We start from the raw sequence: 19,399 nt of genomic DNA, 5'->3' as shown, positions 1-19,399 counted from the left end.
ACCTGGTATTTTCCTCGCACCTATCGCCTCTCGGCGACTACTTCCACTGGATGGGAGGTTTAAACATCTCATTTCTCATGTGTAAAGTTCAGAGCGCTCCTAGATAATAAACTAATAGCCCTGCTAAACAGTGAGCTCTTGCACATGCTTTGGCGGCCTAAAAGAGTTTAAATTTCAGCAACTCATGGCCCACATGAGAAGTAGGAGTATATCCCAACAGGGAGTGGAGGCAGATGCAGTGTAGTTACCGTGAAAATGGGGTCTCACTTTGTCGACGGTAGCTCGGAAGGCAGGGAAGGCTGGAAGGATGTGGAGCGCCGCTTCGACGAGATGAACAAGGCCGGGCGCATCCCAAAGGAGAGCTTCGGCAAGTGCATCGGTGAGTGCCAAGCTGCTGTGCTAATCATGTTATGTTTGGCAATGAGAGGCAAATCTGTAGGCAGCATAGCAGGTGGTTCTTAGCAAGAACTTTGCAAGAATTATTCGGACAAAGTGGCAGCAAGTATGGGGATCGTAGGTTACTGGAATCGAATCCACCGTTTTTATGCTTAATTTGCATGCGACTGCTGCTGTTTGCTTGTTCTCACGACCTGTGCCTATTAGTCTGCCCAGAGAGATGGCTTAACTAACCCAGACCCAGTATTTGGCCCACAAGAATTACCTCGAAATAGTGCCTGTTATCCCAAACGTTCCCTGGTCAGGAACACTGAAATCAAGTACTCCCTCTGTAGTTACTCAAAAAAAGTAAAGTACTCCCTCTGTAAAAAAAATATAAAGGTTTTTAGATCACCAAAGTATCCACTGATACTAGTAACAGTTGAATAATTCCTGCAAAGTAGTCCGCTCCTAACAGTTGAATAACTCGATGCAGAAGCATGGCCGTTAGTTAGTCCACCATGGATCGTTTAATTTAACCCTGCTACCTACTTAGTATATATATTAATGTAGGCTATTATATTGAGCGCGTCGGCGAACAAGCTGAAGATCGACGCCGCCGCCTACGCGCCACTGGTCATGGAAGAGCTCGACCCCGACCACCGTGGCTACATCGAGGTCATAGGCTTGTAGTAACTAGCAAGCATTTCCATTCCATCTAATCAACGACATGAAGCGATGCATACATAGATTAGCTCAAGGTTTGCGCGTACGTGCTTGCTCCATTGCAGATGTCGCAGCTGGAGACGCTGTTGCGTGGGGCGGTGAGCGCGCGGGCGCCGGAGGACGAGGTGCAGTTGGAGAGGAGGTCACGGCTGGTCCGGTCGATGACGGCCTGCGGGAACTGGATGCACCTGATAGTCCCTGTCCTCTTGTCTGCCTGCCAGGGAATTATCAGAAAGGTTCGCTGGAACAATGAGCAGATGAAATTTCAAAAGGTTAGGTGTCTACTCGATTCACATGGCTCTAGTTTATTTCATTCTTACTAGTAACATGCATGGATGGAGCACTTGGAAGGAAACTGCCCCCGTGTCGTCCGCGTGGGCGACTCGGGAGGCCACTCGATCCGTGTTTTCCCTTTTTATTTTTCCCTTCGCCTAGGCATAGCTTTGATCTTGTATGACTTTGCTTTTTGCCGGTGTAATCATGTGTGTTGGTTGTGTGCATCCTAGTTATGCAGAGGCCAGGTGTATGCTCATTATGATTGTATCCTTCGATGCTACATCATGAGTCAATAAAAAACGTCCTTTGTCAAAAAAAGTAATATGCATGAACACCATGGTTTGCCTCTTTCTTACTCCTATATATACAGATTGCAATCTATCCAGGAAATGTGCTTTGTCTTGGCATGCATAAGCCACGGGGTTTCAAGTACAAGTGGGATGCACCTGTTTATCAAATGTAATGAAGTCTCCACTTCTGAATGGTACTACTGCCACTTTACCCCTTACCCACTTATACTAACTTATACTATCAGGATACTTGTATAATTTTACCTGGGCTTCTTGCTTACAGTTGATGATCTTGCAGGCATCCCTTCCCCATCACCTCTGCACCTGGAGATGGCAATCTAAACGTGCATATCCGCGCCGTTGGTAATGGTGACTGGGCATCTCAACTCCTGAACATTTTCGCAAAGGTCAGTTCAGCCAATATACATACAAGAGCAATAAGTTTGGGCATTCAATTATAATAGAGAGAGCGAGATTAATGTGGATTATCCAAATTTGAAGAACTAAATTTCATATTCATACAGTGCTGCCAGCCACCTGCCCGGAACGAAATCGCCCGGTAAGCTCATTTCTTTCACCACCGCCTTTTATGGGGGGGTTTCTCCAAATACTCAATTTGGCTCTCGGGAGCATTTGGCTCTCCAAATACCCATCAAAAATAGCTTTCTAAAAGTCAAAAAAATGTGTAAAAACTTAGACATGCACATATTCATGTCTAAATGTTATCTGCAAATGTTTAGATGCCATGGCCGAGCATTTTGATCTATGCAAAAAGGCAAGTTGGACAACAAATTTTCTCTGCTAATTAACTTTGTTTTTTCATTGATGAAATAGTACTGTTCCATTTCGCTTGAAAATTGTCATGCATGCCTTGGACATTAACATGAACATGTACACAGAAAAAAAAACAGAATTTTTTTTAACTTGTTTAGCCTTTTTTTTGAATTTACTGTTCATCACAAGAGCAAATGCTCCCCAGAGCCAAAACTCCATGTCCGATTTTCTCACCACTTAGTATCACTTTGGCCATTGGGGCTTTATATAAGTAGGACGAAAGCCTATTTCGAGCTCAGTCCTTTCAATATGCAAATTCAGCAAATTTTGAGTATAGACTTTTACCAACAAATCATCATTGATGTGTCTCATTCGGGTTTCCCACGGTCTTTATTGACGGTCCTTATGGTGCACCGGGCCAGAATTACAAGAAATACGATATTGTCTTGTTCATCGGTCTTGGGTTCAGCGTCACTGCTTTTATCAGCGTACTAATAGATATCGTGAACAATGTTTATCCCACCGATGTAAATTTCTTTCACAGTAGAGTATTCCCAACATTACGCTCATAGTATATATACCTTCAGGAGAGAAGGATATCACTGACAAAATGAGTTGTTGAAATAGGAGGTGGAAAGCACACGTGGTTCTGAGGTCAAGAACAACTGGCCGGAAAGGGCTTACTTCTACTGGTTCACCGGAGAGCAAGAATCCTTCGACTGGTTCAAAGGAATCATGAATGACGTTGTCTACCTCGACCGCAGTGTACTTATCTCACTCAAGATCTTAAGCTTCCTTCCATTTTACCAAGATGTTCAGTCGCATGATTAATCAGGGAGTGGGCTAAGAATATGGCAACTGCAGAATGTAATAGAGATGTACAATTACCTCACCAGCGTGTATGAAGAAGGCGATCCAAGGTCAGCGATGATCTCCGTGCTTCAGTCACTCCAACACGCCAAAACTGGCGTTGATGTCATCTCTGGAAGCGAGGTATTTTCTCACCTATGACTTCTCATCCCATGCATCCCGCACGGCTTTGCTTGCTAATTTTTCTGGTATTTCCTTCATATACATCTCTTGGTGGCCGTATGCATCGCCCAGATGCAGAGGCCGGGATCATCCTCCTTTTCTAATAAAAAATATACATCTCTTGTAGATTTGGACGCATTTTGCAAGACCTAATTGGAGAATGGTGTTCTCTCGCTTGGCCAATGCCCACAAGAACTCTCGTATAGGTTAAATTCTCTATAAACACTCTGTCATGAAGTACAATAGTTCTTCTTTTACGAGAACGTACAGTAGTTAATACTATGTACTCGAATCTCTAGGTGTTTTCTATTGTGGAACTCCAACGCTCATGGAGCAACTCAAGGATCTTTCGGCAGAATTCAGCCAGACAACCACAACTAGATTCCATTTCCACAACGAGAGTTCAACCATAATTTAAAGCTTGATGTACTGTTGTGGATGAATTTATTTATTTATTGCGGGAAATTGTTGTGGATGAATTTATGCACTCTGCTGGAACTATTTTTGGTTTATGAATGGAAATGTAAGCATTCATGTAGTTTTATGCTCTTCTGATTTATTATGGATAGATGGACGCATTTATATATTTTAATGCTCCTTCGATGATTAATGAATTGATGTACTACCTCCGTCACGGTTTAGAAGGTGCGGTTGAAAATTCTCTGGGACCTAGGTGGTTATCTATTGGTTATGAGATGGGCTAAAAAATAGCATTCACACTACGCATGCATATAGAAATAGGCACTAATTAGCTACTAGAAATAAATGCAATGCGCCTTAAACTTTGTCTATTGCGGAAACGCACGCAAATTTAACTGTGCCTTCTAAACCATGACGGAGGGAGTATAGTTTTTACGCTCTTTTGATGAAAGATGGATGGATGCATGCATTTATGTATTTATTATGCTATTTTGATGATTATTAATGGATGGATCATGGATGCATTTTATGTGTCCGTGTTATTCCTTCCCTCCTGACGGCATCCTGTTGTGTTTAAGTTGGAGTATGTTTTTGCAACCAGGTTCGTCTCGCATAGGTGCATGCTTTGTCCCTCATGCACCTATCCTCATAACAGATTTGTCACTATGAATAGAAATAGTTGATTCAGTAGCAAAGAAGCATTCACCCTGTTGAGCGAGATTAAGGGCGATACATGGAATTTATCTTGATTCCATCCAATGCATCCACCTCCATTAGGGTTTTCTTGCCTACCATGAGTGGGTACAACAAACGAGGACAACCAGTAGGTGTCGTGTGTGGCAATCATTGAGACAGTGGACTTGTTGCGTCCGTACAAGTGAGAAGAAACCAGATATGTAGGACGCAATTGGGAACGAAGACCCTAGGCGGAAAAGTGCAGGAAGGAAGAAGTTCATGCGTATGCGAGCCAACCGGAATTTCCAACACAGAATTAAATGTCTTGTAATTTGATCTAAGGACGTATGCGGTGCGATCATGGCAAAACCGAAATTTTGAATTTAAGTATGAAAGGACCAAACTGACCGACACATTGCTGCCATTGTTAGTTTGGAAAAGGCAAAAACCTAGATGTGTGCATACACGTGTTCAAACAAGTTTCCTTTTTCAGGCAATTGACTGTAAAAGATTATTTTAAAAAACAAACGAATGCAGGTTTCGGGCATAACTTGAGACAACAAGATTCAATGTATTAGGATTAATAATGAAATCAGCTGGAAGAATTGTTGCATAAACAATGAATGTTTGGCAGATGAATAAGGACGTCACATAAACAGTGCATGATTGACGATAGGAAAAAGCATGCCATGAATTTTGAGTTAACAAGATAATTGGACAAACATAAAATGAGTAAAGTACTGAAAGGAAAAAGGCATGCCATGAATTTCGAGTTAACAAGAATATAATGAAAGGATTAGAAAGAAAAACAGAGATGACACAAAAGGGAAGAGTATTGAAAGATGCAGTGTAACAACGCACCGAGGAAGAAGATGAATAGTAAGAATGGATGGAACATGATTGAAAATAATAACCGATCGAAGAAGGACGAAGGAGACGAACAGGACATAACGTGGAGGAAAATGATGTACAAGAATGGTTGGAAGAAGTATTTTAGTACATGATGAACATGTATATTGTGTCGTATTAACATTTCGAGTTTTCATCTCTCTTTTCAGGCAATTTCAACCAAAACAAGTTTCGGATCACGATGTAAATCAATGGTTGTAGACAGTTGCCCGGGTGTGTATCCCTACGAATTTCTCGCATAACAAACTTTTTTCTTGTTTTGCGATGATGACATGCATAACCGACTCACAAGGCTGATTGACACTCATGTGATAAAGCTCTAGCGAGCTGCCATGTCCCTGGCACCAAAGAGGGAATCTATTAGCCAGCACGCTCTTTTTATGTGTGTGTGTGTGTGTGTGTGTGTGTGTGTGAGAGAGAGAGAGAGAGAGAGAGAGAGAGAGAGGGAGAGAGAGAGAGAGATGAACAAAAGCAAGAATAACTTGGTGAAACGGTAAAGGGGCAATGCCGGTCCTCCATGACTTTTCGGTCTGTTTGGCGATTATCATAGATAACTTTTTCGGATGGATCGGTTGATCGAGACCCAAAGCTGTACATTTTATATCGAGAAGACGACCAAAACAAGCCAGAGCTGAATTGCTGAGAAGATCACCTCAAGTGTGAGGACCGGTACGTAACATGTGAATAGAAGGTACACAAGCAACCGTGTATATTCTTTACACGCATCAGATACTGCATCCTTGGCTCGGAATAAGCGGGTAGCTATCTCAAAAATCAGTCGTCAATCAACAACTCAGAAAAAGATGGTACATCCGAGTTGGTACGACCACACGTACGTCTAAACTTGATCCTGCTTTCCCTCGTGGATCAGATCAGCTGGACCTCCCCAGCCAGGCAGCCCCGCCCTTGTACCTAAGCCTTTACGGCCCCGTTCATTCGTTCAAGTCCAAATCAGCTGCCTCTTTCCCATCCTGGCTCTGAGATGGATAAACCGAGCCTGAACTGTTCAGACGTCAAAGCAATCCGAGCACGCGACGGTAACACGTACGCGGGGTAGCATGAATGGTTCCGTGCTCTGGTCGGCCTCACCCTGACGATGCCAACCTCCCATCCTCCCATCCTCTCATCAATCAACAAATCAGTCATCGACGTAGGAGCTGAGACGAGAGAGATAGAAAGAATGCGAGAGGTAAGCTCGTCGATCAGCGACGTGCGATTTATTGCCACATGATCAAGTTATCACTACGTCGGGTTCATGCATAGCATAACCAACTCAACAACAAACTGATTGATCGGCACCCCTGCGGTGATAAAAGCTCCACCACCTGCCATGTCCACGGCTCCCTCGATATTTCAATTCAATGAAAAGCCCTTTATCGAAAAAATGTCCACGGCTCCGGCTGGCGGCACTGAACGCAGAATGCAGGATCTCAGTTTGGTGGGATATTTGGCATCGATTTCTCACCTTAAAGTTAAAAAGGCTGTGTCTACTCAACTCTTAGATCAGTGCCTTTCCTGCTAGCAGTAGGCGGCAGATGTAACCTCATTGTTTTGCTTTCGTTGTTGCCGTTATCTAACGACAGTATCACCCTATCCATGTGGTTGGACCGTATGAAAAAGAATATGCGTAACTCATCTTAGAAATTCTTTATTTCCAGGACGATAGTTCTAAAAATATATTTATTTGCCAAGCAAAAGCTGGGTATTACACATTTTAACAATGATTTTTAAATGTGTTTAGACTCATCAATTTGCAGACATGGTTTGTTCCCCTCGGCCCGCCGGCACTGGTGTAGGTTCCCCGCCCTCCGCCGATCTCTACAGCGGAGGGACTCTAGATTTGTATGTATGGTCCATGTCCCGTAGGGTTCTCAAGTCGTTTGTTGTTGCTAAAATTTGAGATGGTCTCTAGGCCCATATAGCTATTTCTGATGAGTCCAACTTCTGTGTTGCTTTATACATTTTATTTTGCGCCATAGCGTTAGGATTCTCTGGATTTTACCGCGCTTGCGCGCCCATTTTATTTGTTTTCGTCAGGATACCTTACGCAGAGGTATTTAAAAGCACAAGGAAACAATAATATGGTGCAAAAATCATGTTAATTAGGGTAATAATGGCTTACCATAAAAGAAATAAACAAATGGAAGAAGAAGGAGGCGCATTAAAGAAGACCAGAGCGATCAACGATGCACGGATACGACCACATGCACTCGTACCGCCGGTCGTTCCCCTAGTAAGACCATTTTATTATTTCTGGTGTTTGTTGTATACTCATAGAAGATGAACAAATTGAAATTTTCACAGAAAAAACCAAATAAAATCTTACAGGGAAAAAGGAAATCTACTCTTAAGTCCAGCTTGGAAATTCTTATTTCTAGGACGATAGTTCTAAGTTTTATTTCTCTGCCAAACAGTACTGAGTGTTACTCCCTCCATCCCAAAATAAATGATTTGACTTTGTACTAAAGTTAGTAAAAAGTTCCGACCCGGTCGAACTCTAAAAATACAGAAGTCTAAAAATGATTTAAGGGCCCCACCACACAGCCGACCCGGTCAGACAGCCTCCCGCCTCCTCTCTGATCTGATCTGATCGCCACCCGAAACCGGCGAGATAAGCCTCAGGGGCAGCCGCGTCTTTTCACAAATACAAACAATCGTACTCCTCCGCTATATAAACACACTCTCTCGCTAACGAAATCCCCTTCTTGCTGTCAAAAAAAAAAAGCTGTCAAAAAAAAAACCTCCCGGTCGCCGCGCGCAGCTAGCTTCCGGCGCTCCCCCAGCTCCACCGGTCCGTCCGGCGATCGCGCGGCGCGGGGTTTCGCGGGTGGATCGCCGGCAGATTCGGGCCTCCGGTAAGGCGATTCCCCGGCTCCTGTGCGCTAAGATTGGCGGGATTTTCGCTGGAGTTTGTTCTGATTCTCTGCCTGGGGTTGCAGGGCATGGAGCGCCGCGGGTTGCTCAAGGCGGCTCTACTGGCGTCGTGCTTGCTCGTGGTTTGCTCCGGGAGAGGTGAATGATTATCTTAGCCCCACTCTTTTGCTTGCCTGCAATTTGTTATGTTAGAGTCGGTCCTGTTCCTACTTGGAGCTCCATGTTGTGCTTGATTGGTTCGGTTTGCTTTGCTTCCAAACGGGAAATGTGTCGAAAACTGCAACTAATATGTGTCGAGATGCTTATCAAGTTGGTTTCAGCAACAGCAGCAAATTGTAACTAGAAGTGTGCACTTCAAGATGACCATATCAGCAAAAGAAAAGGAAAAGACATGTACTATCACTGGTGCATTCAGATTCGAAATGCCTGCCTGGAAATGTGTCTAGTTGGTGCAGCATGCTCAGATTCAGAATCAACTCTGTTTTTTTCTTTTTCTCTTCCTACAAGACGGTTCAGCTCTAACTTCAAAAAGTAACAGTAAATTTCAGTTTCCGTCAAACAGAACAAAAAAGGCTGTTACGACGATACTATGTACATTTGATTCTGAGTTATATAGCATGTATACTTATCAACTTTGATTTTACAAGTTGTACTGTTCTCCATGTATCCAGCGTTATCCATGTTGCTCTTCACATTGATGCTTTATTTTGTGGTTCAGTACCTACGGTTATACAGCAGCCATCCACTACCATATACAACTCAACCCTTGCCAAGACACTAGTGGAATATGCTGCTGCCGTAAGTTCATTTGCCTTTTCTTATCATAGTTATTCTGAGTATTTTTTTTTTCAACATTCAGTATTAGTTTGTCAAATTCTTTCTGGTACCTTGGAAAACTCCTCAAAAGTATACTCTGTTACTTAAGTTTCTACCATTTATCTCCGCAAATTTGGAGTTAAGTTTGGTGATGTCTTGCAGATATATACTGCTGATTTGACACAATTGTTCACCTGGACATGTGATAGATGCGGTGACCTGATCGAGGTAAGGCTTCTTACCACGCGTGTGCTTTTCTGTTTGCTGTCACATAAAAACGACCATCCCAACTTCATACAACACTCGTATGGTATGGATGATGAAGTAAACTTGTTGAATGACCCAGGGGTTTGAGATGATGGACATCATCGTAGATGTGGAGAACTGCTTAGAGGTTCGTCCCTACTTGCCTTCAGTGTGTTTATCTCTATGTTTTCTTCCGCCTGCTAAGTGCCTAGGTTGATCCCTTTTTTCACGATGAACAAGCAGGCATATGTTGGTTTTGCCAGTGATATTAATGCTGTCGTCGTTGTGTTTAGAGGAACTCAAGAGAACAGGTAATTACCCCACACCTCATTTTGTTTGGTTGTAATAAAATTGTAATTTATGTTTTGATTCAGAATGTTTTGTCGCTAATTTACGTATTTTGAATTCATTCTTGTGTACTTATAGAATTATAAATCCTTGACATGTTTCCTTAGTTTGCATATTTTTATCTATTGCATGCAATAGTCATTTAAAAGTGTGTCAAAATACTTTATAACCCCTCAACTGTATTCATCTTCCAATTTATCAGCATCCAGAACTGGATAGAGGACTTGTTATGGAAACAACTTGATCTTGATTACCCTGGCATGCCTGAAGCAATGGTGAGCATAGCTAAAGCATATAGTTAATGCAGTTGTGTTAAACCAAAATCCGTAGTAATGCTTGATTCCTGTAGGTACACCGAGGATTTTACTCTGCTTATCATAACACAACCATACGCGATGGAATCGTCAGCGGTATTCAAAAGACTCAGAAATTGCATGGAGATGTTCCAATTATGGTCACTGGGCATTCAATGGGGGCAGCTATGGCTTCATTTTGTGCACTTGATCTTGTTGTGAGTACTCTCTGCTTTCTCTTAAATACATTAAAATTGATCTTCCTCTACTGCATTATGTTGCATAGAAAATAGTTTTCCCTAACTCAATCTGCTAATTTTTCTGGTTGTGAGTTATATGGATCTTTTACCACATACTTTACCTAATGGTTGTTTTCGGACTATGCGTACTTCTACATGTCTGAGCAGTTAGTTATTTGCCGCTTCTTTCTTTCCTGATGGTTTAACCTGCACAGCTAACGGGAACTGTGTGTTTCTTTTTAGGTGAACTACGGGTTGGATGATGTGAAGCTGATGACATTTGGGCAACCTCGTGTCGGCAATGCTGCTTTTGCTTCTTACTTCAAGAGATACTTGCCTCACGCGATTCGAGTTACTAATGCAAATGATATCGTCCCTCATCTGCCACCATACTTCTCGTTCTTCCCTCAGAAGACCTACCATCACTTTCCAAGAGAGGTATGCTCCACTCTGTGGCACGCTTGTGCTGACACCTATTACACCTGTTTATACTCGCTAAATGCATATAGTGCCTTGAAAAATTCATTTAGTCCTGTGTAGTTTGTGCTTTGTGCCATATTGTTTCTACTTGGGAACCAAAGAAACCTTTCAATGTATACCCATCCCATCAGCTCCACTGCATAATGTGACGGTGTTCCTGTCCTTCCTTCAGGTATGGGTCCATGATGTCGGGCTCGGGAGTCTGGTATACACGGTTGAGCAGATCTGCGACGACTCCGGCGAAGACCCGGCATGCAGCAGGTCCCTTCCTCTCACCCCCTACCACCATCTCCCGTGAATTGTGCCACTGCCGCGCCGCATGGTACCCACTCTTGGTTAACATTGTTCGCCGCCTTCTCAGGTCTGTGAGCGGTAACAGCATTCAGGACCACATAACCTACCTGGGCGTGAGCATGCACGCGGAGGCCTGGAGCAGCTGCAGGATTGTCATGGACTATGCCGAACTGCGGTACAAGATGGACCTCCATGGAAACGTCGTCTTGTCGAAGCAGCAGCAGCAGTCTGGTCTGTCCAACGAGCGAAGAAGACACAGCGCCCAGTGAAACCCATGTAAAGAAGTTCTGTGTCATCATAGTAGCACCACGCACGCAACATGTCCTTCCCCACTCTGCTTCATTGTTTCTGCATCCAGAGAGGGGATAACACCACCACGCTCGACAGGAAGATGCTTGCTGTAAATGTTTGCTTGGTAATGTGAAGCATTTTCCAGTACAAAATACTTCTCTTCTCTTTGCTCACATGTAACACCTGACTAAGTTTTCTTCCATGTTCATCGCTCCCACAATCAATTTGAAAATGTTTTGAGCTGATTTGCAAGATGGGCGCGTGACTGACAAAAATAGCAGTATATACATGAACAACATGGTTTCCAGGAACAAAAGGAGAACAATAATGTATGGGTGCTGAAATTCTGAATAACCTGATACTTTTGCTGCATGCTAAACCATGTTCGCACTACGATACAAGCAGAAGTACGTCGAAGCTAATACAAATAAATGACCGATCCCGCGACTCGACACAAAAACAATAGCAGCTGTACGAAACATGGGTAATCTCTATCCTATCCCCCAACCAAACCTGAAATCTCATCCATCAGAAGAAACTGCCTGGCACGGTTGCGCAATCAGTTCCAGAACACAGGTGCAGCAGAGCGTACTCGTCGACATCGTGTAACTGCAGAAAAAGAAAGGAAGGGCCCGACACACGCAGCTCTGCGGCTTCGACAGTCTTCCCGTTCCCTTTCCTACATTTCCAGCTGCATCTTGTAGGCTCCTGAGCTCTAAAGGACATGGGTACATGACACAATCACATTCGCAAGGAATGGACGCCGCCCGGAGAAGGCATGTCAACTGCAACGACTTACAGATAAAGCAACCGTGAGGCAGTGCTGATGGCAAGAAAAGCCTTTATTCACAGACAACGGGACAGTGCTGGAACAATGATCGTGTTCCTAAACTTGGCCCGTCTGGTGCTGATGAGCAAACTCGTCGACCCCCTGCTAGAGTGACGTCGTGAAAGAGAACTGTCCAGTTTACTCATTTGTACTATCAAAGCTGCCATTCGGTCGCTTCCGCTCCCTGGAGTTCTCCCCCCATATTTTAGCATCTGCAATGGCGCGCTGCCTGTCAGCAATCCTTGGGGTTTCTCTCTTCCTTCCTGTCTGAGCTGGACTGCCTGCCTGTGATCCTGCCATGTCAATTTCATCCAATCCTGACCTACGGCCAGAATCACCACCAGTAGAACTAGTCCGGCTGACCTCCCCTCCGTGCTTTGATGTCCTGGGAGAAAGATGATTTGGTGAGCGGCCGTTGCGCTGTTCGCTGTTCCGCCCACCAACATTTCTGGCCCTAGGGGTTGATGAATTGCTCCGAGTATGTTGAGTTGGGGCATTTGGATCATATGTCTGAGAAGCTAGATATGAGAGAGCAGTGACAACATCTCCTATATGAGGACGGGTTGTGGCTTGCTCTTGCAAACACATGGCAGCAACAGCTAAAGCCTGATACAGACCCCTCATAGGGAACCGGCCTTGAAGCATTGGGTCAGCCATCTTAGGAAACTTCCTGCGATCCTTGAAGAGTGGGCGAGCCTGCAGATCAGACAAGCTGTATTAATTATCCAAAGTCAAAATGAGCAGAAGTTGTCTTTTTCTAATAAACTGCAGTGGCAACTGGTTACAGACGGTAATTTTAGCAAAGTAACAGAAAAGAACATTTTCAGTCAATGGCATAGCTGGCAGGATGGTGTTTCACTAAGAATGCTGAAGTGAAACCAGGAGCTACTTGCAAACCCTGGCCAACTGAAATAGCTATAGTATAAAAGCATACCCATGCCACCAGGTTTTGCTCCCCCTGGGGTTTGGTGTTGTCGATTGCTTTGCGCCCTGTAATCAGTTCAAGGAAAACAACGCCAAAGCTATAGACATCCGATTTCACTGTGAGCTGCCCAGTCATAGCATATTCTGGGGCACAGTAGCCATAAGTTCCCATCACACGTGTTGAAACATGAGTGTTGTCACCAACTGGACCGAGTTTTGCAAGGCCAAAGTCAGACAGCTTTGGGTGAAACCCTTCACCAAGAAGAATGTTTGACGATTTGAAATCCCGGTAAATAACAGGAGGGCTGGCCTTGTCATGAAGATGCTCTAAGCCCTTGGCTGCACCTGCAGCTATCTTCATCCGTGTGTTCCAGTCAAGAGGTTCCTTCTCAGGTGGCACATCTACATATATTAGAAAATAATACTTTAGCCTTCAACTAAAGATGCCATTGATTTTTAAAGGATTCATGAAGCAGTCATGCTGAGTACATATGTAATAATAAAAATATTACTTAGTATATACTGCTATAAGCACACATGGAATTTTTAAAGACGACATCGCAAAGAGAAGATAAACGAACCATGCAAGTGATCTTCTAATGAGCCCAGTGGCATAAACTCATAAACAAGGAGGCGTTGGTCACCATCAGCACAATAACCAATTAGATTGACAAGGTTAGTGTGATGCAAGAGACTGAGCATGAGGACCTCAACAAGGAATTCTCTATTTCCTTGGAGCCCGTCACGATCAAGTTGCTTCACAGCAACAGCCTGAGAAGTACAATCAGTTTGTTAGTGTCCAGGACTAACCCAATTAAAATAAACATAGAAACTCTACCAACATTTCGCATAAGAGGTGAATATTTCAGCTGAATCGCTCAAAATCTACAAGTTAGAGTGTACTCCCTCCGTAAACTAATATAAGAGCATTTAGATCACTATTTTAGTTATCTAAACACTCTTATATTAGTTTACAGAGGGAGTATTCAGGAAGATCTCAGTGTATAGTATACTGACCTGCCCACTCTCTAGGCGACCTTTATATACACGTCCGAAACCTCCCTCGCCCAACATGCAATCTTGTCTGAAGTTCTTAGTGGCAGCAGCAAGCTCACGAAAAGTGAAAATCTGCGCGGCAATGTTTTGGCTGCTCCCATCCCGAGGGATGGTTAGATGATTATTCTTAGGGTCTGATCCACCCTGCAGCCTCAATTTATCTGAGCAGAAAATGGTTCAGAGTTAGCAGTCAGTTTCAGTACAATCAGTTAAATTAAATGATTTAACAGAGAAAAAAAGTGGTTCACTCTTAGAGCACTAACATTCTGCCAGCAGAGAGTAGAAACATTAAAAGAAGTTGAGGGCCTCTTTGATTCACAGGATTGTCAAAATGAAGGAATAGGAAAAATGCAGGAATAGGGTGACATGTCCCATAGTATCCTACAGGATTTGAAAGAATGTTTGATAGCATAGGAAAAACAAAGGAATTCTACAAAGAGGTTTGAGTGGATGGAAATTTTCCTCCAAAATGTAGTACAAATGGATCATATGGAAAAATTCCTAAGGATGCCAATCCTACGAATCAAACGAGCATCACAGGAAAAATCCCTAAGGGTTTAAATCCTCCAAAAATCCTATGCAATTCCTTTGAATCAAAGGAGCCCTGAGTGGTATTAGATGAAGGAAACTTTGCTACTACTCTAGAAGGACTTCAGCTTGAAGGAAACACCTATTTTTAACCATTTGTCTTAACCACACAACAACAACAACAACAACAAAATCATATTCCTCCCCTGGGAGCTAGTGAACAGCCACATTTAAGTAGAAGGCTTGGAATTAATACTCAACTTGTTTGAAACAACCGTTAGCTAGAGAAAAATTCGGCATTCAGTTTCTGAAGTAACACCGGAAGCATTACCACAATGATGTAAATATTGAAAGTATTTCCTACAATTCCTCCATCACTCAGTTTCATGAGAAGAAAGGATCCTCTGCCAGTCTTTTGTACACCATAATAGGCAGGGTCCTCTTAGTACCAATCTTTTGTACGCTACAATTGGCTGGCACTTTATGCTGCCAAACCGGCAAACCCCGAAGGAGAGGAATGGCAGATAGATTGTGAATCGCCACGACGAGTTAGTGGCCTAGCTGGACAAATACACTGCCTCAAACATAAGTACTGTATGTAAAAAGGATTGTTGAAATGACAGCCACATCATGTGTATGTATCCTCTCCGCTCCTATGTCATACTGTATCCTCCCTTGTACTATTATAGAGGGGTCTGGGTTTCAAGGCATGGTAACAAAATACCCATCGCTTGGTACCCATGCATAGGCAGCCTGCTGCCTGCTCTCCTGGTTTTAGTATTGCCAGAAGCAAGGATTCAGCTTCCAATTCAACGCTCTCTCATAACTAAACCAGAGGTAAAAACAATCCTAGCAGCAGCCTGTGCATTCCCATCTCTTCCTCACAAGGCGAGATCGCAGCTCAGCAAATAGGAGCACTCAATAAGTAAGCAAGCAGGAGAAGAAAGCATGGTAACACTAAACAACACCACGCCGCCGGCGCCCGCGGTAAGCAACACGGCGAAGCGAAGGCTAAAGCTAAAGGAAGAGGTGAGGAGGGATTCGCAATTGCAAGATCCAGCGGGCGCACCTGATCCGGTGCGATCCGGCGCGGCGCCGTCCTTGGCGCGGGGGTCCTTGGCGTCGGGCCCCGGCTTGCCGCCCTCCGCCTCGAGGGCCGGGCCGAAGCAGGAGAAGCAGCTCATCCAGGCGCGCTCCCCCCTCTCCTCCCCTCCCTCGCCGGAACCAGGGAAAACGCGTGGCCCGTACAGGAGAGGCCGCCGCGCCGGGTCTCGACGAGTGGGGATCCCCTCCCCGGGAGGATCTCCGCTTGCCGGAAGGGACGGGCCCCAAGCAAGACTGGATTTTTAGGCGGGGGGCGGGAGGGGAGGGTCGAATTGGGGCGGGGGGTGGGATGGAAGCTACAGGAAGAAGGGGGAGAAGAACATGAGGCTGGGGAGGGAGCAAGGGAGGGGAGAGGAAAGAGGAGTGTGGAGCAGGTGCAAAAGTCAGCTCTGGCTGTCCGAGCGAGGGCCGGCCGGGAGAGAGGGACGCGGCTCCTCTGACTTACGGCGCACTCGCTGACGTGTGGACCCGGATCCACGCGTCAGTGGCCCAACGTCAGGTGGCCGTACGTCAGGGGATCCGGACCCACGCGTCAGGTGGCCGTACGTCAGGGGATCCGGCTCCGGGAGAGAGAGGGGCACAATCCGTTTCCCTCTCCCTCAATGCCTGCCACCTCGGCATTGAAATTCCTCCACAATTCAAATTCACACTGGCAGGCGGGCGGTACAGTAGCGTACAAGTTTTCTCTTTCACATGTAGAGTAGTTGTATATGGAGCGACAATTTGTATCTACTCCTTCATGCGTGGCTAGGATTCGTTCACATACCCATCCGTTTGTGGTGGTGGTGGTACATCTTGTCACGTATCTTTAATTTATTTTGTTTAAAAAATTATTTGTTATGGTGGAGAGTAAAGGACGGCCATGCACATACCACATGTGTGATTCGCGTGGGGAATTATTCATCTACCCAAGCTCAACTATCACCACGGAAGTAGCAGCAGCAGGAGGAGGGGTAATGATAAGGCTTATCGAGAATTGCGCTGTGGAGTTTTTGTTTTTTGTGAGGGTGGTTTGCGCCGGGCCACATCGATGGAGAGAATGATGATGATGTCTCCCTCTCCCTCTGGAACAAGGGCCGAACGGTGTTTCGCCGGTCGTCGTCGGCCTTGTCGTCTCCCGCGCGCTTCCCCGGGCGGCATTAAACTAGTGGCAAAGCCGATCAAGCGATCGAGCCAACCGGCTCGACTCGACTCGACTCGATCCATGGACGTACGTACTACTCCTACGTAGAGAGAGTATCCATCCTGCCCTGCCCGCGGATACGCTCCTGCTCCCTGCATGGCCGCCCCCACGCGGTGCCATGCCATGCCATCATGGCCTACGTGGCCATCTGCAGAATGCCCTGGTGCATCGCGGTGTCAGACAGCCGTGAAGCGTAGGAGCAGTGACGCGGAGTTGATAACGTGCGTGCCACGCGCCGTCAGGATTCAGGAACACAGCTGGCTGGAGCAGAGCCGCGAGCGGAACGCATATTCGAAAGAAACGTGCACACATGGACATGGCTTCTCGTGGCAGGGGCTGGAGGCCACGCTGGTCGTGGTCAGGGTCCGTCTCTCCCGCCCACGAGACGTACGTATGGATAGAAGCAGCCAAGCCAACCGCGATCCCCGCGCTGCTGCGCGTCACAGGAACCGAAACGGAAAAAGGACCTGGGCGACGTCCGGATCCATGGGCGCGCGCCAAGTGCCCCCGCGATCCCCGCGCGCAATCCCTGCGTCTGCGTACTAGCCGCCGCCGCCCGGGTCGCTCAGGCCGCACACGCACGCCATCTCTCTCAATCCCGACGCATCTTCATCATTGGGTCGCACACGATCGAGGAGTAGGTTCCGGACAAGAGAGCTGAAGCAAACACGCCCGTTCATGGCACACGAGCAGGCAGGACGACGAACCTAATAACCTACGGCGAGGCCTCGCTTTTCTTCCTAATAGCCCCATTCCTGTCCTTGGCCGTCGATCCAACGAGCGAATCTCGTTGGATCATACTTCATGGGGTAGACAGATGTGTGATTCGTAAAAGGAGTAGTCTTCAACCGAAGCTACTGGAGTAATCGTTATCGAGAATTTTTGGAGGTCATACTTCATGGGCCTGTTTTTCTATAAAAAAAACTCATATAAAAGTAATCAAATTCATGGAAACTTATGTGTTTCCCGCACGAACGTGTAGAAAATCGTTTGAAAATATTGTGGTTTGTATGCTGTACAAGAAAGACAAAATTCTGGCCTAACAAAAAGAAAAGTTAGCCCATTTTAGAAATACACATTTGTCTTTTTTAGGCCGCACGTGAATTATGAAATTTTACGCATGTACATACTAGTATACATGTGTATGTATGTTCGTAAAAAATATGTTTGACCAAATGTTATGCACGGCCTATACGCACGGCCTATACGCATGTACATACTATATAGGGCCTAATGCGTTTTTCGAGGTTAACTTTGACCAAATGTTAGAGCAATAATATATGACATGCAACTTACGCAAAGCATATCATCAAATTCATATGTGAAAGGAGATTTCAATGATATAATTTTCACATTATGCATGTCATATACTATTAATTTTGTCAATAGTCAAAGGCAGCCTTGAAAAAAGCATTAGGCCCTGTATAGGTTGAAGGAGGGAGTACTTTTTTCTATAAAGCTGGTCAGACTTTATGAGGCTTGATTTCAGTCAAATTGTATATGCGAACTAAAAAGGATCGGAGGAAGTACTTTGAAACGGATCCCCATGGACATCGGCCTCCATTGGCCATTAGCAATCGAGATTTGCGCTGTGGACCGATGATGATGATGATGTCCGCGTGGAAGAAAAGAAGCGGAGGTGTTCCGGCGTTTCGTCGGTGGTCGTCGGCTCCCGCGCGCGCTTCCCGAGAAAATCAAATTATACCCGGAGCGGTCAAGCGCGCTCTGCCATGATCGATGATGTGTATCGCGTCAGGTGCATCCATCCTGGTGTCGGTGTCGGTATATACAGGCAGCCGTGGCGTGAAGCTAGCGTAGGAGCAGTGCGCGCGCATCTAGTCTAGTAGTACATGCGGCGTCAGGAACTACAGCTGGCTGAAGTGAAGCACTCCCGTAACCGAAAGGGGCCTGCAGACCGCAGCGCAGGTGATATACAGTAGTGTACAGTGCATGATTCGGAACGAAACGTGACATACCTGACAGCAGGTGCTCGTGGCCATCACGCAGCTGATGTATGTAACAGAGCCGCCATCTGCATGGGCCATGGCTGATGGCTGGTCAGGTCTCTCCCGGGCATGCACGGGACGTTCGTACGGTGCAAAGCGTGCGAGCCAGCCAAGCCAACCACTGCACGTCGCGGAAACGGAAAAGGACCCGGGGACGGCGACGCGCCGGGTCGCCGTCGGTGGGTCGCTCCGAGCCTCCGACGGAGAGGGACGTGCGTGCACCGGTCGGCGGGGGTTGGCGTCCGTGGCCGCCGCCCGGGTCACCCGAGCCGCACACGACGCATCATCAGTCATCACCACCCGGGCGGCGGGGTATTGTATTCGGTGCCGTTGGTTCGCGCCAGGCCCAGGGTAGGGCCGGAGGGGGGTGGGGGCACTGCTCTCTCGTCTCTCCTCGCTCCGCGACACGCC

At 45.8% G+C, this 19,399-nt stretch overlaps 2 protein-coding genes and 1 pseudogene across 2 annotated transcripts; 2 read left to right on the top strand and 1 right to left on the bottom strand.

Annotated features, from left to right (window-relative positions):
• Window positions 1-255: 255 nt before the first annotated feature.
• LOC123057188 (respiratory burst oxidase homolog protein C-like) lies at window positions 256-4,011 on the top strand (annotated as a pseudogene).
• Window positions 4,012-8,139: 4,128 nt separating this feature from the next.
• On the top strand, window positions 8,140-11,610 carry LOC543006 (probable feruloyl esterase A). The gene is made up of 11 exons (XM_044487051.1): window positions 8,140-8,332; window positions 8,417-8,489; window positions 9,070-9,149; window positions 9,330-9,395; window positions 9,514-9,561; window positions 9,657-9,724; window positions 9,964-10,036; window positions 10,111-10,272; window positions 10,537-10,731; window positions 10,946-11,034; window positions 11,135-11,610. Exons 2-11 carry the CDS (start codon window positions 8,420-8,422, stop codon window positions 11,334-11,336), a joined length of 1,053 nt encoding a protein of 350 aa, XP_044342986.1. The 5' UTR covers window positions 8,140-8,332; window positions 8,417-8,419; the 3' UTR covers window positions 11,337-11,610.
• Window positions 11,611-11,624: 14 nt separating this feature from the next.
• On the bottom strand, window positions 11,625-16,103 carry LOC123063309 (receptor-like cytoplasmic kinase 185). The gene is made up of 5 exons (XM_044487050.1): window positions 15,765-16,103; window positions 14,129-14,328; window positions 13,693-13,882; window positions 13,122-13,513; window positions 11,625-12,883 (listed from the first exon to the last, which is right to left on the bottom strand). The coding sequence occupies exons 1-5, from the start codon at window positions 15,877-15,879 to the stop codon at window positions 12,326-12,328; spliced, it is 1,455 nt and encodes a 484-aa protein (XP_044342985.1). The 5' UTR covers window positions 15,880-16,103; the 3' UTR covers window positions 11,625-12,325.
• Between the last annotated feature and the right edge of the window lie 3,296 nt (window positions 16,104-19,399).

Source organism: Triticum aestivum, chromosome 3A (genome assembly GCF_018294505.1).
Source record: "Triticum aestivum cultivar Chinese Spring chromosome 3A, IWGSC CS RefSeq v2.1, whole genome shotgun sequence".
NCBI lineage: Eukaryota > Viridiplantae > Streptophyta > Magnoliopsida > Poales > Poaceae > Triticum > Triticum aestivum.
This window is presented reverse-complemented; position numbering and strand designations above follow the sequence as displayed.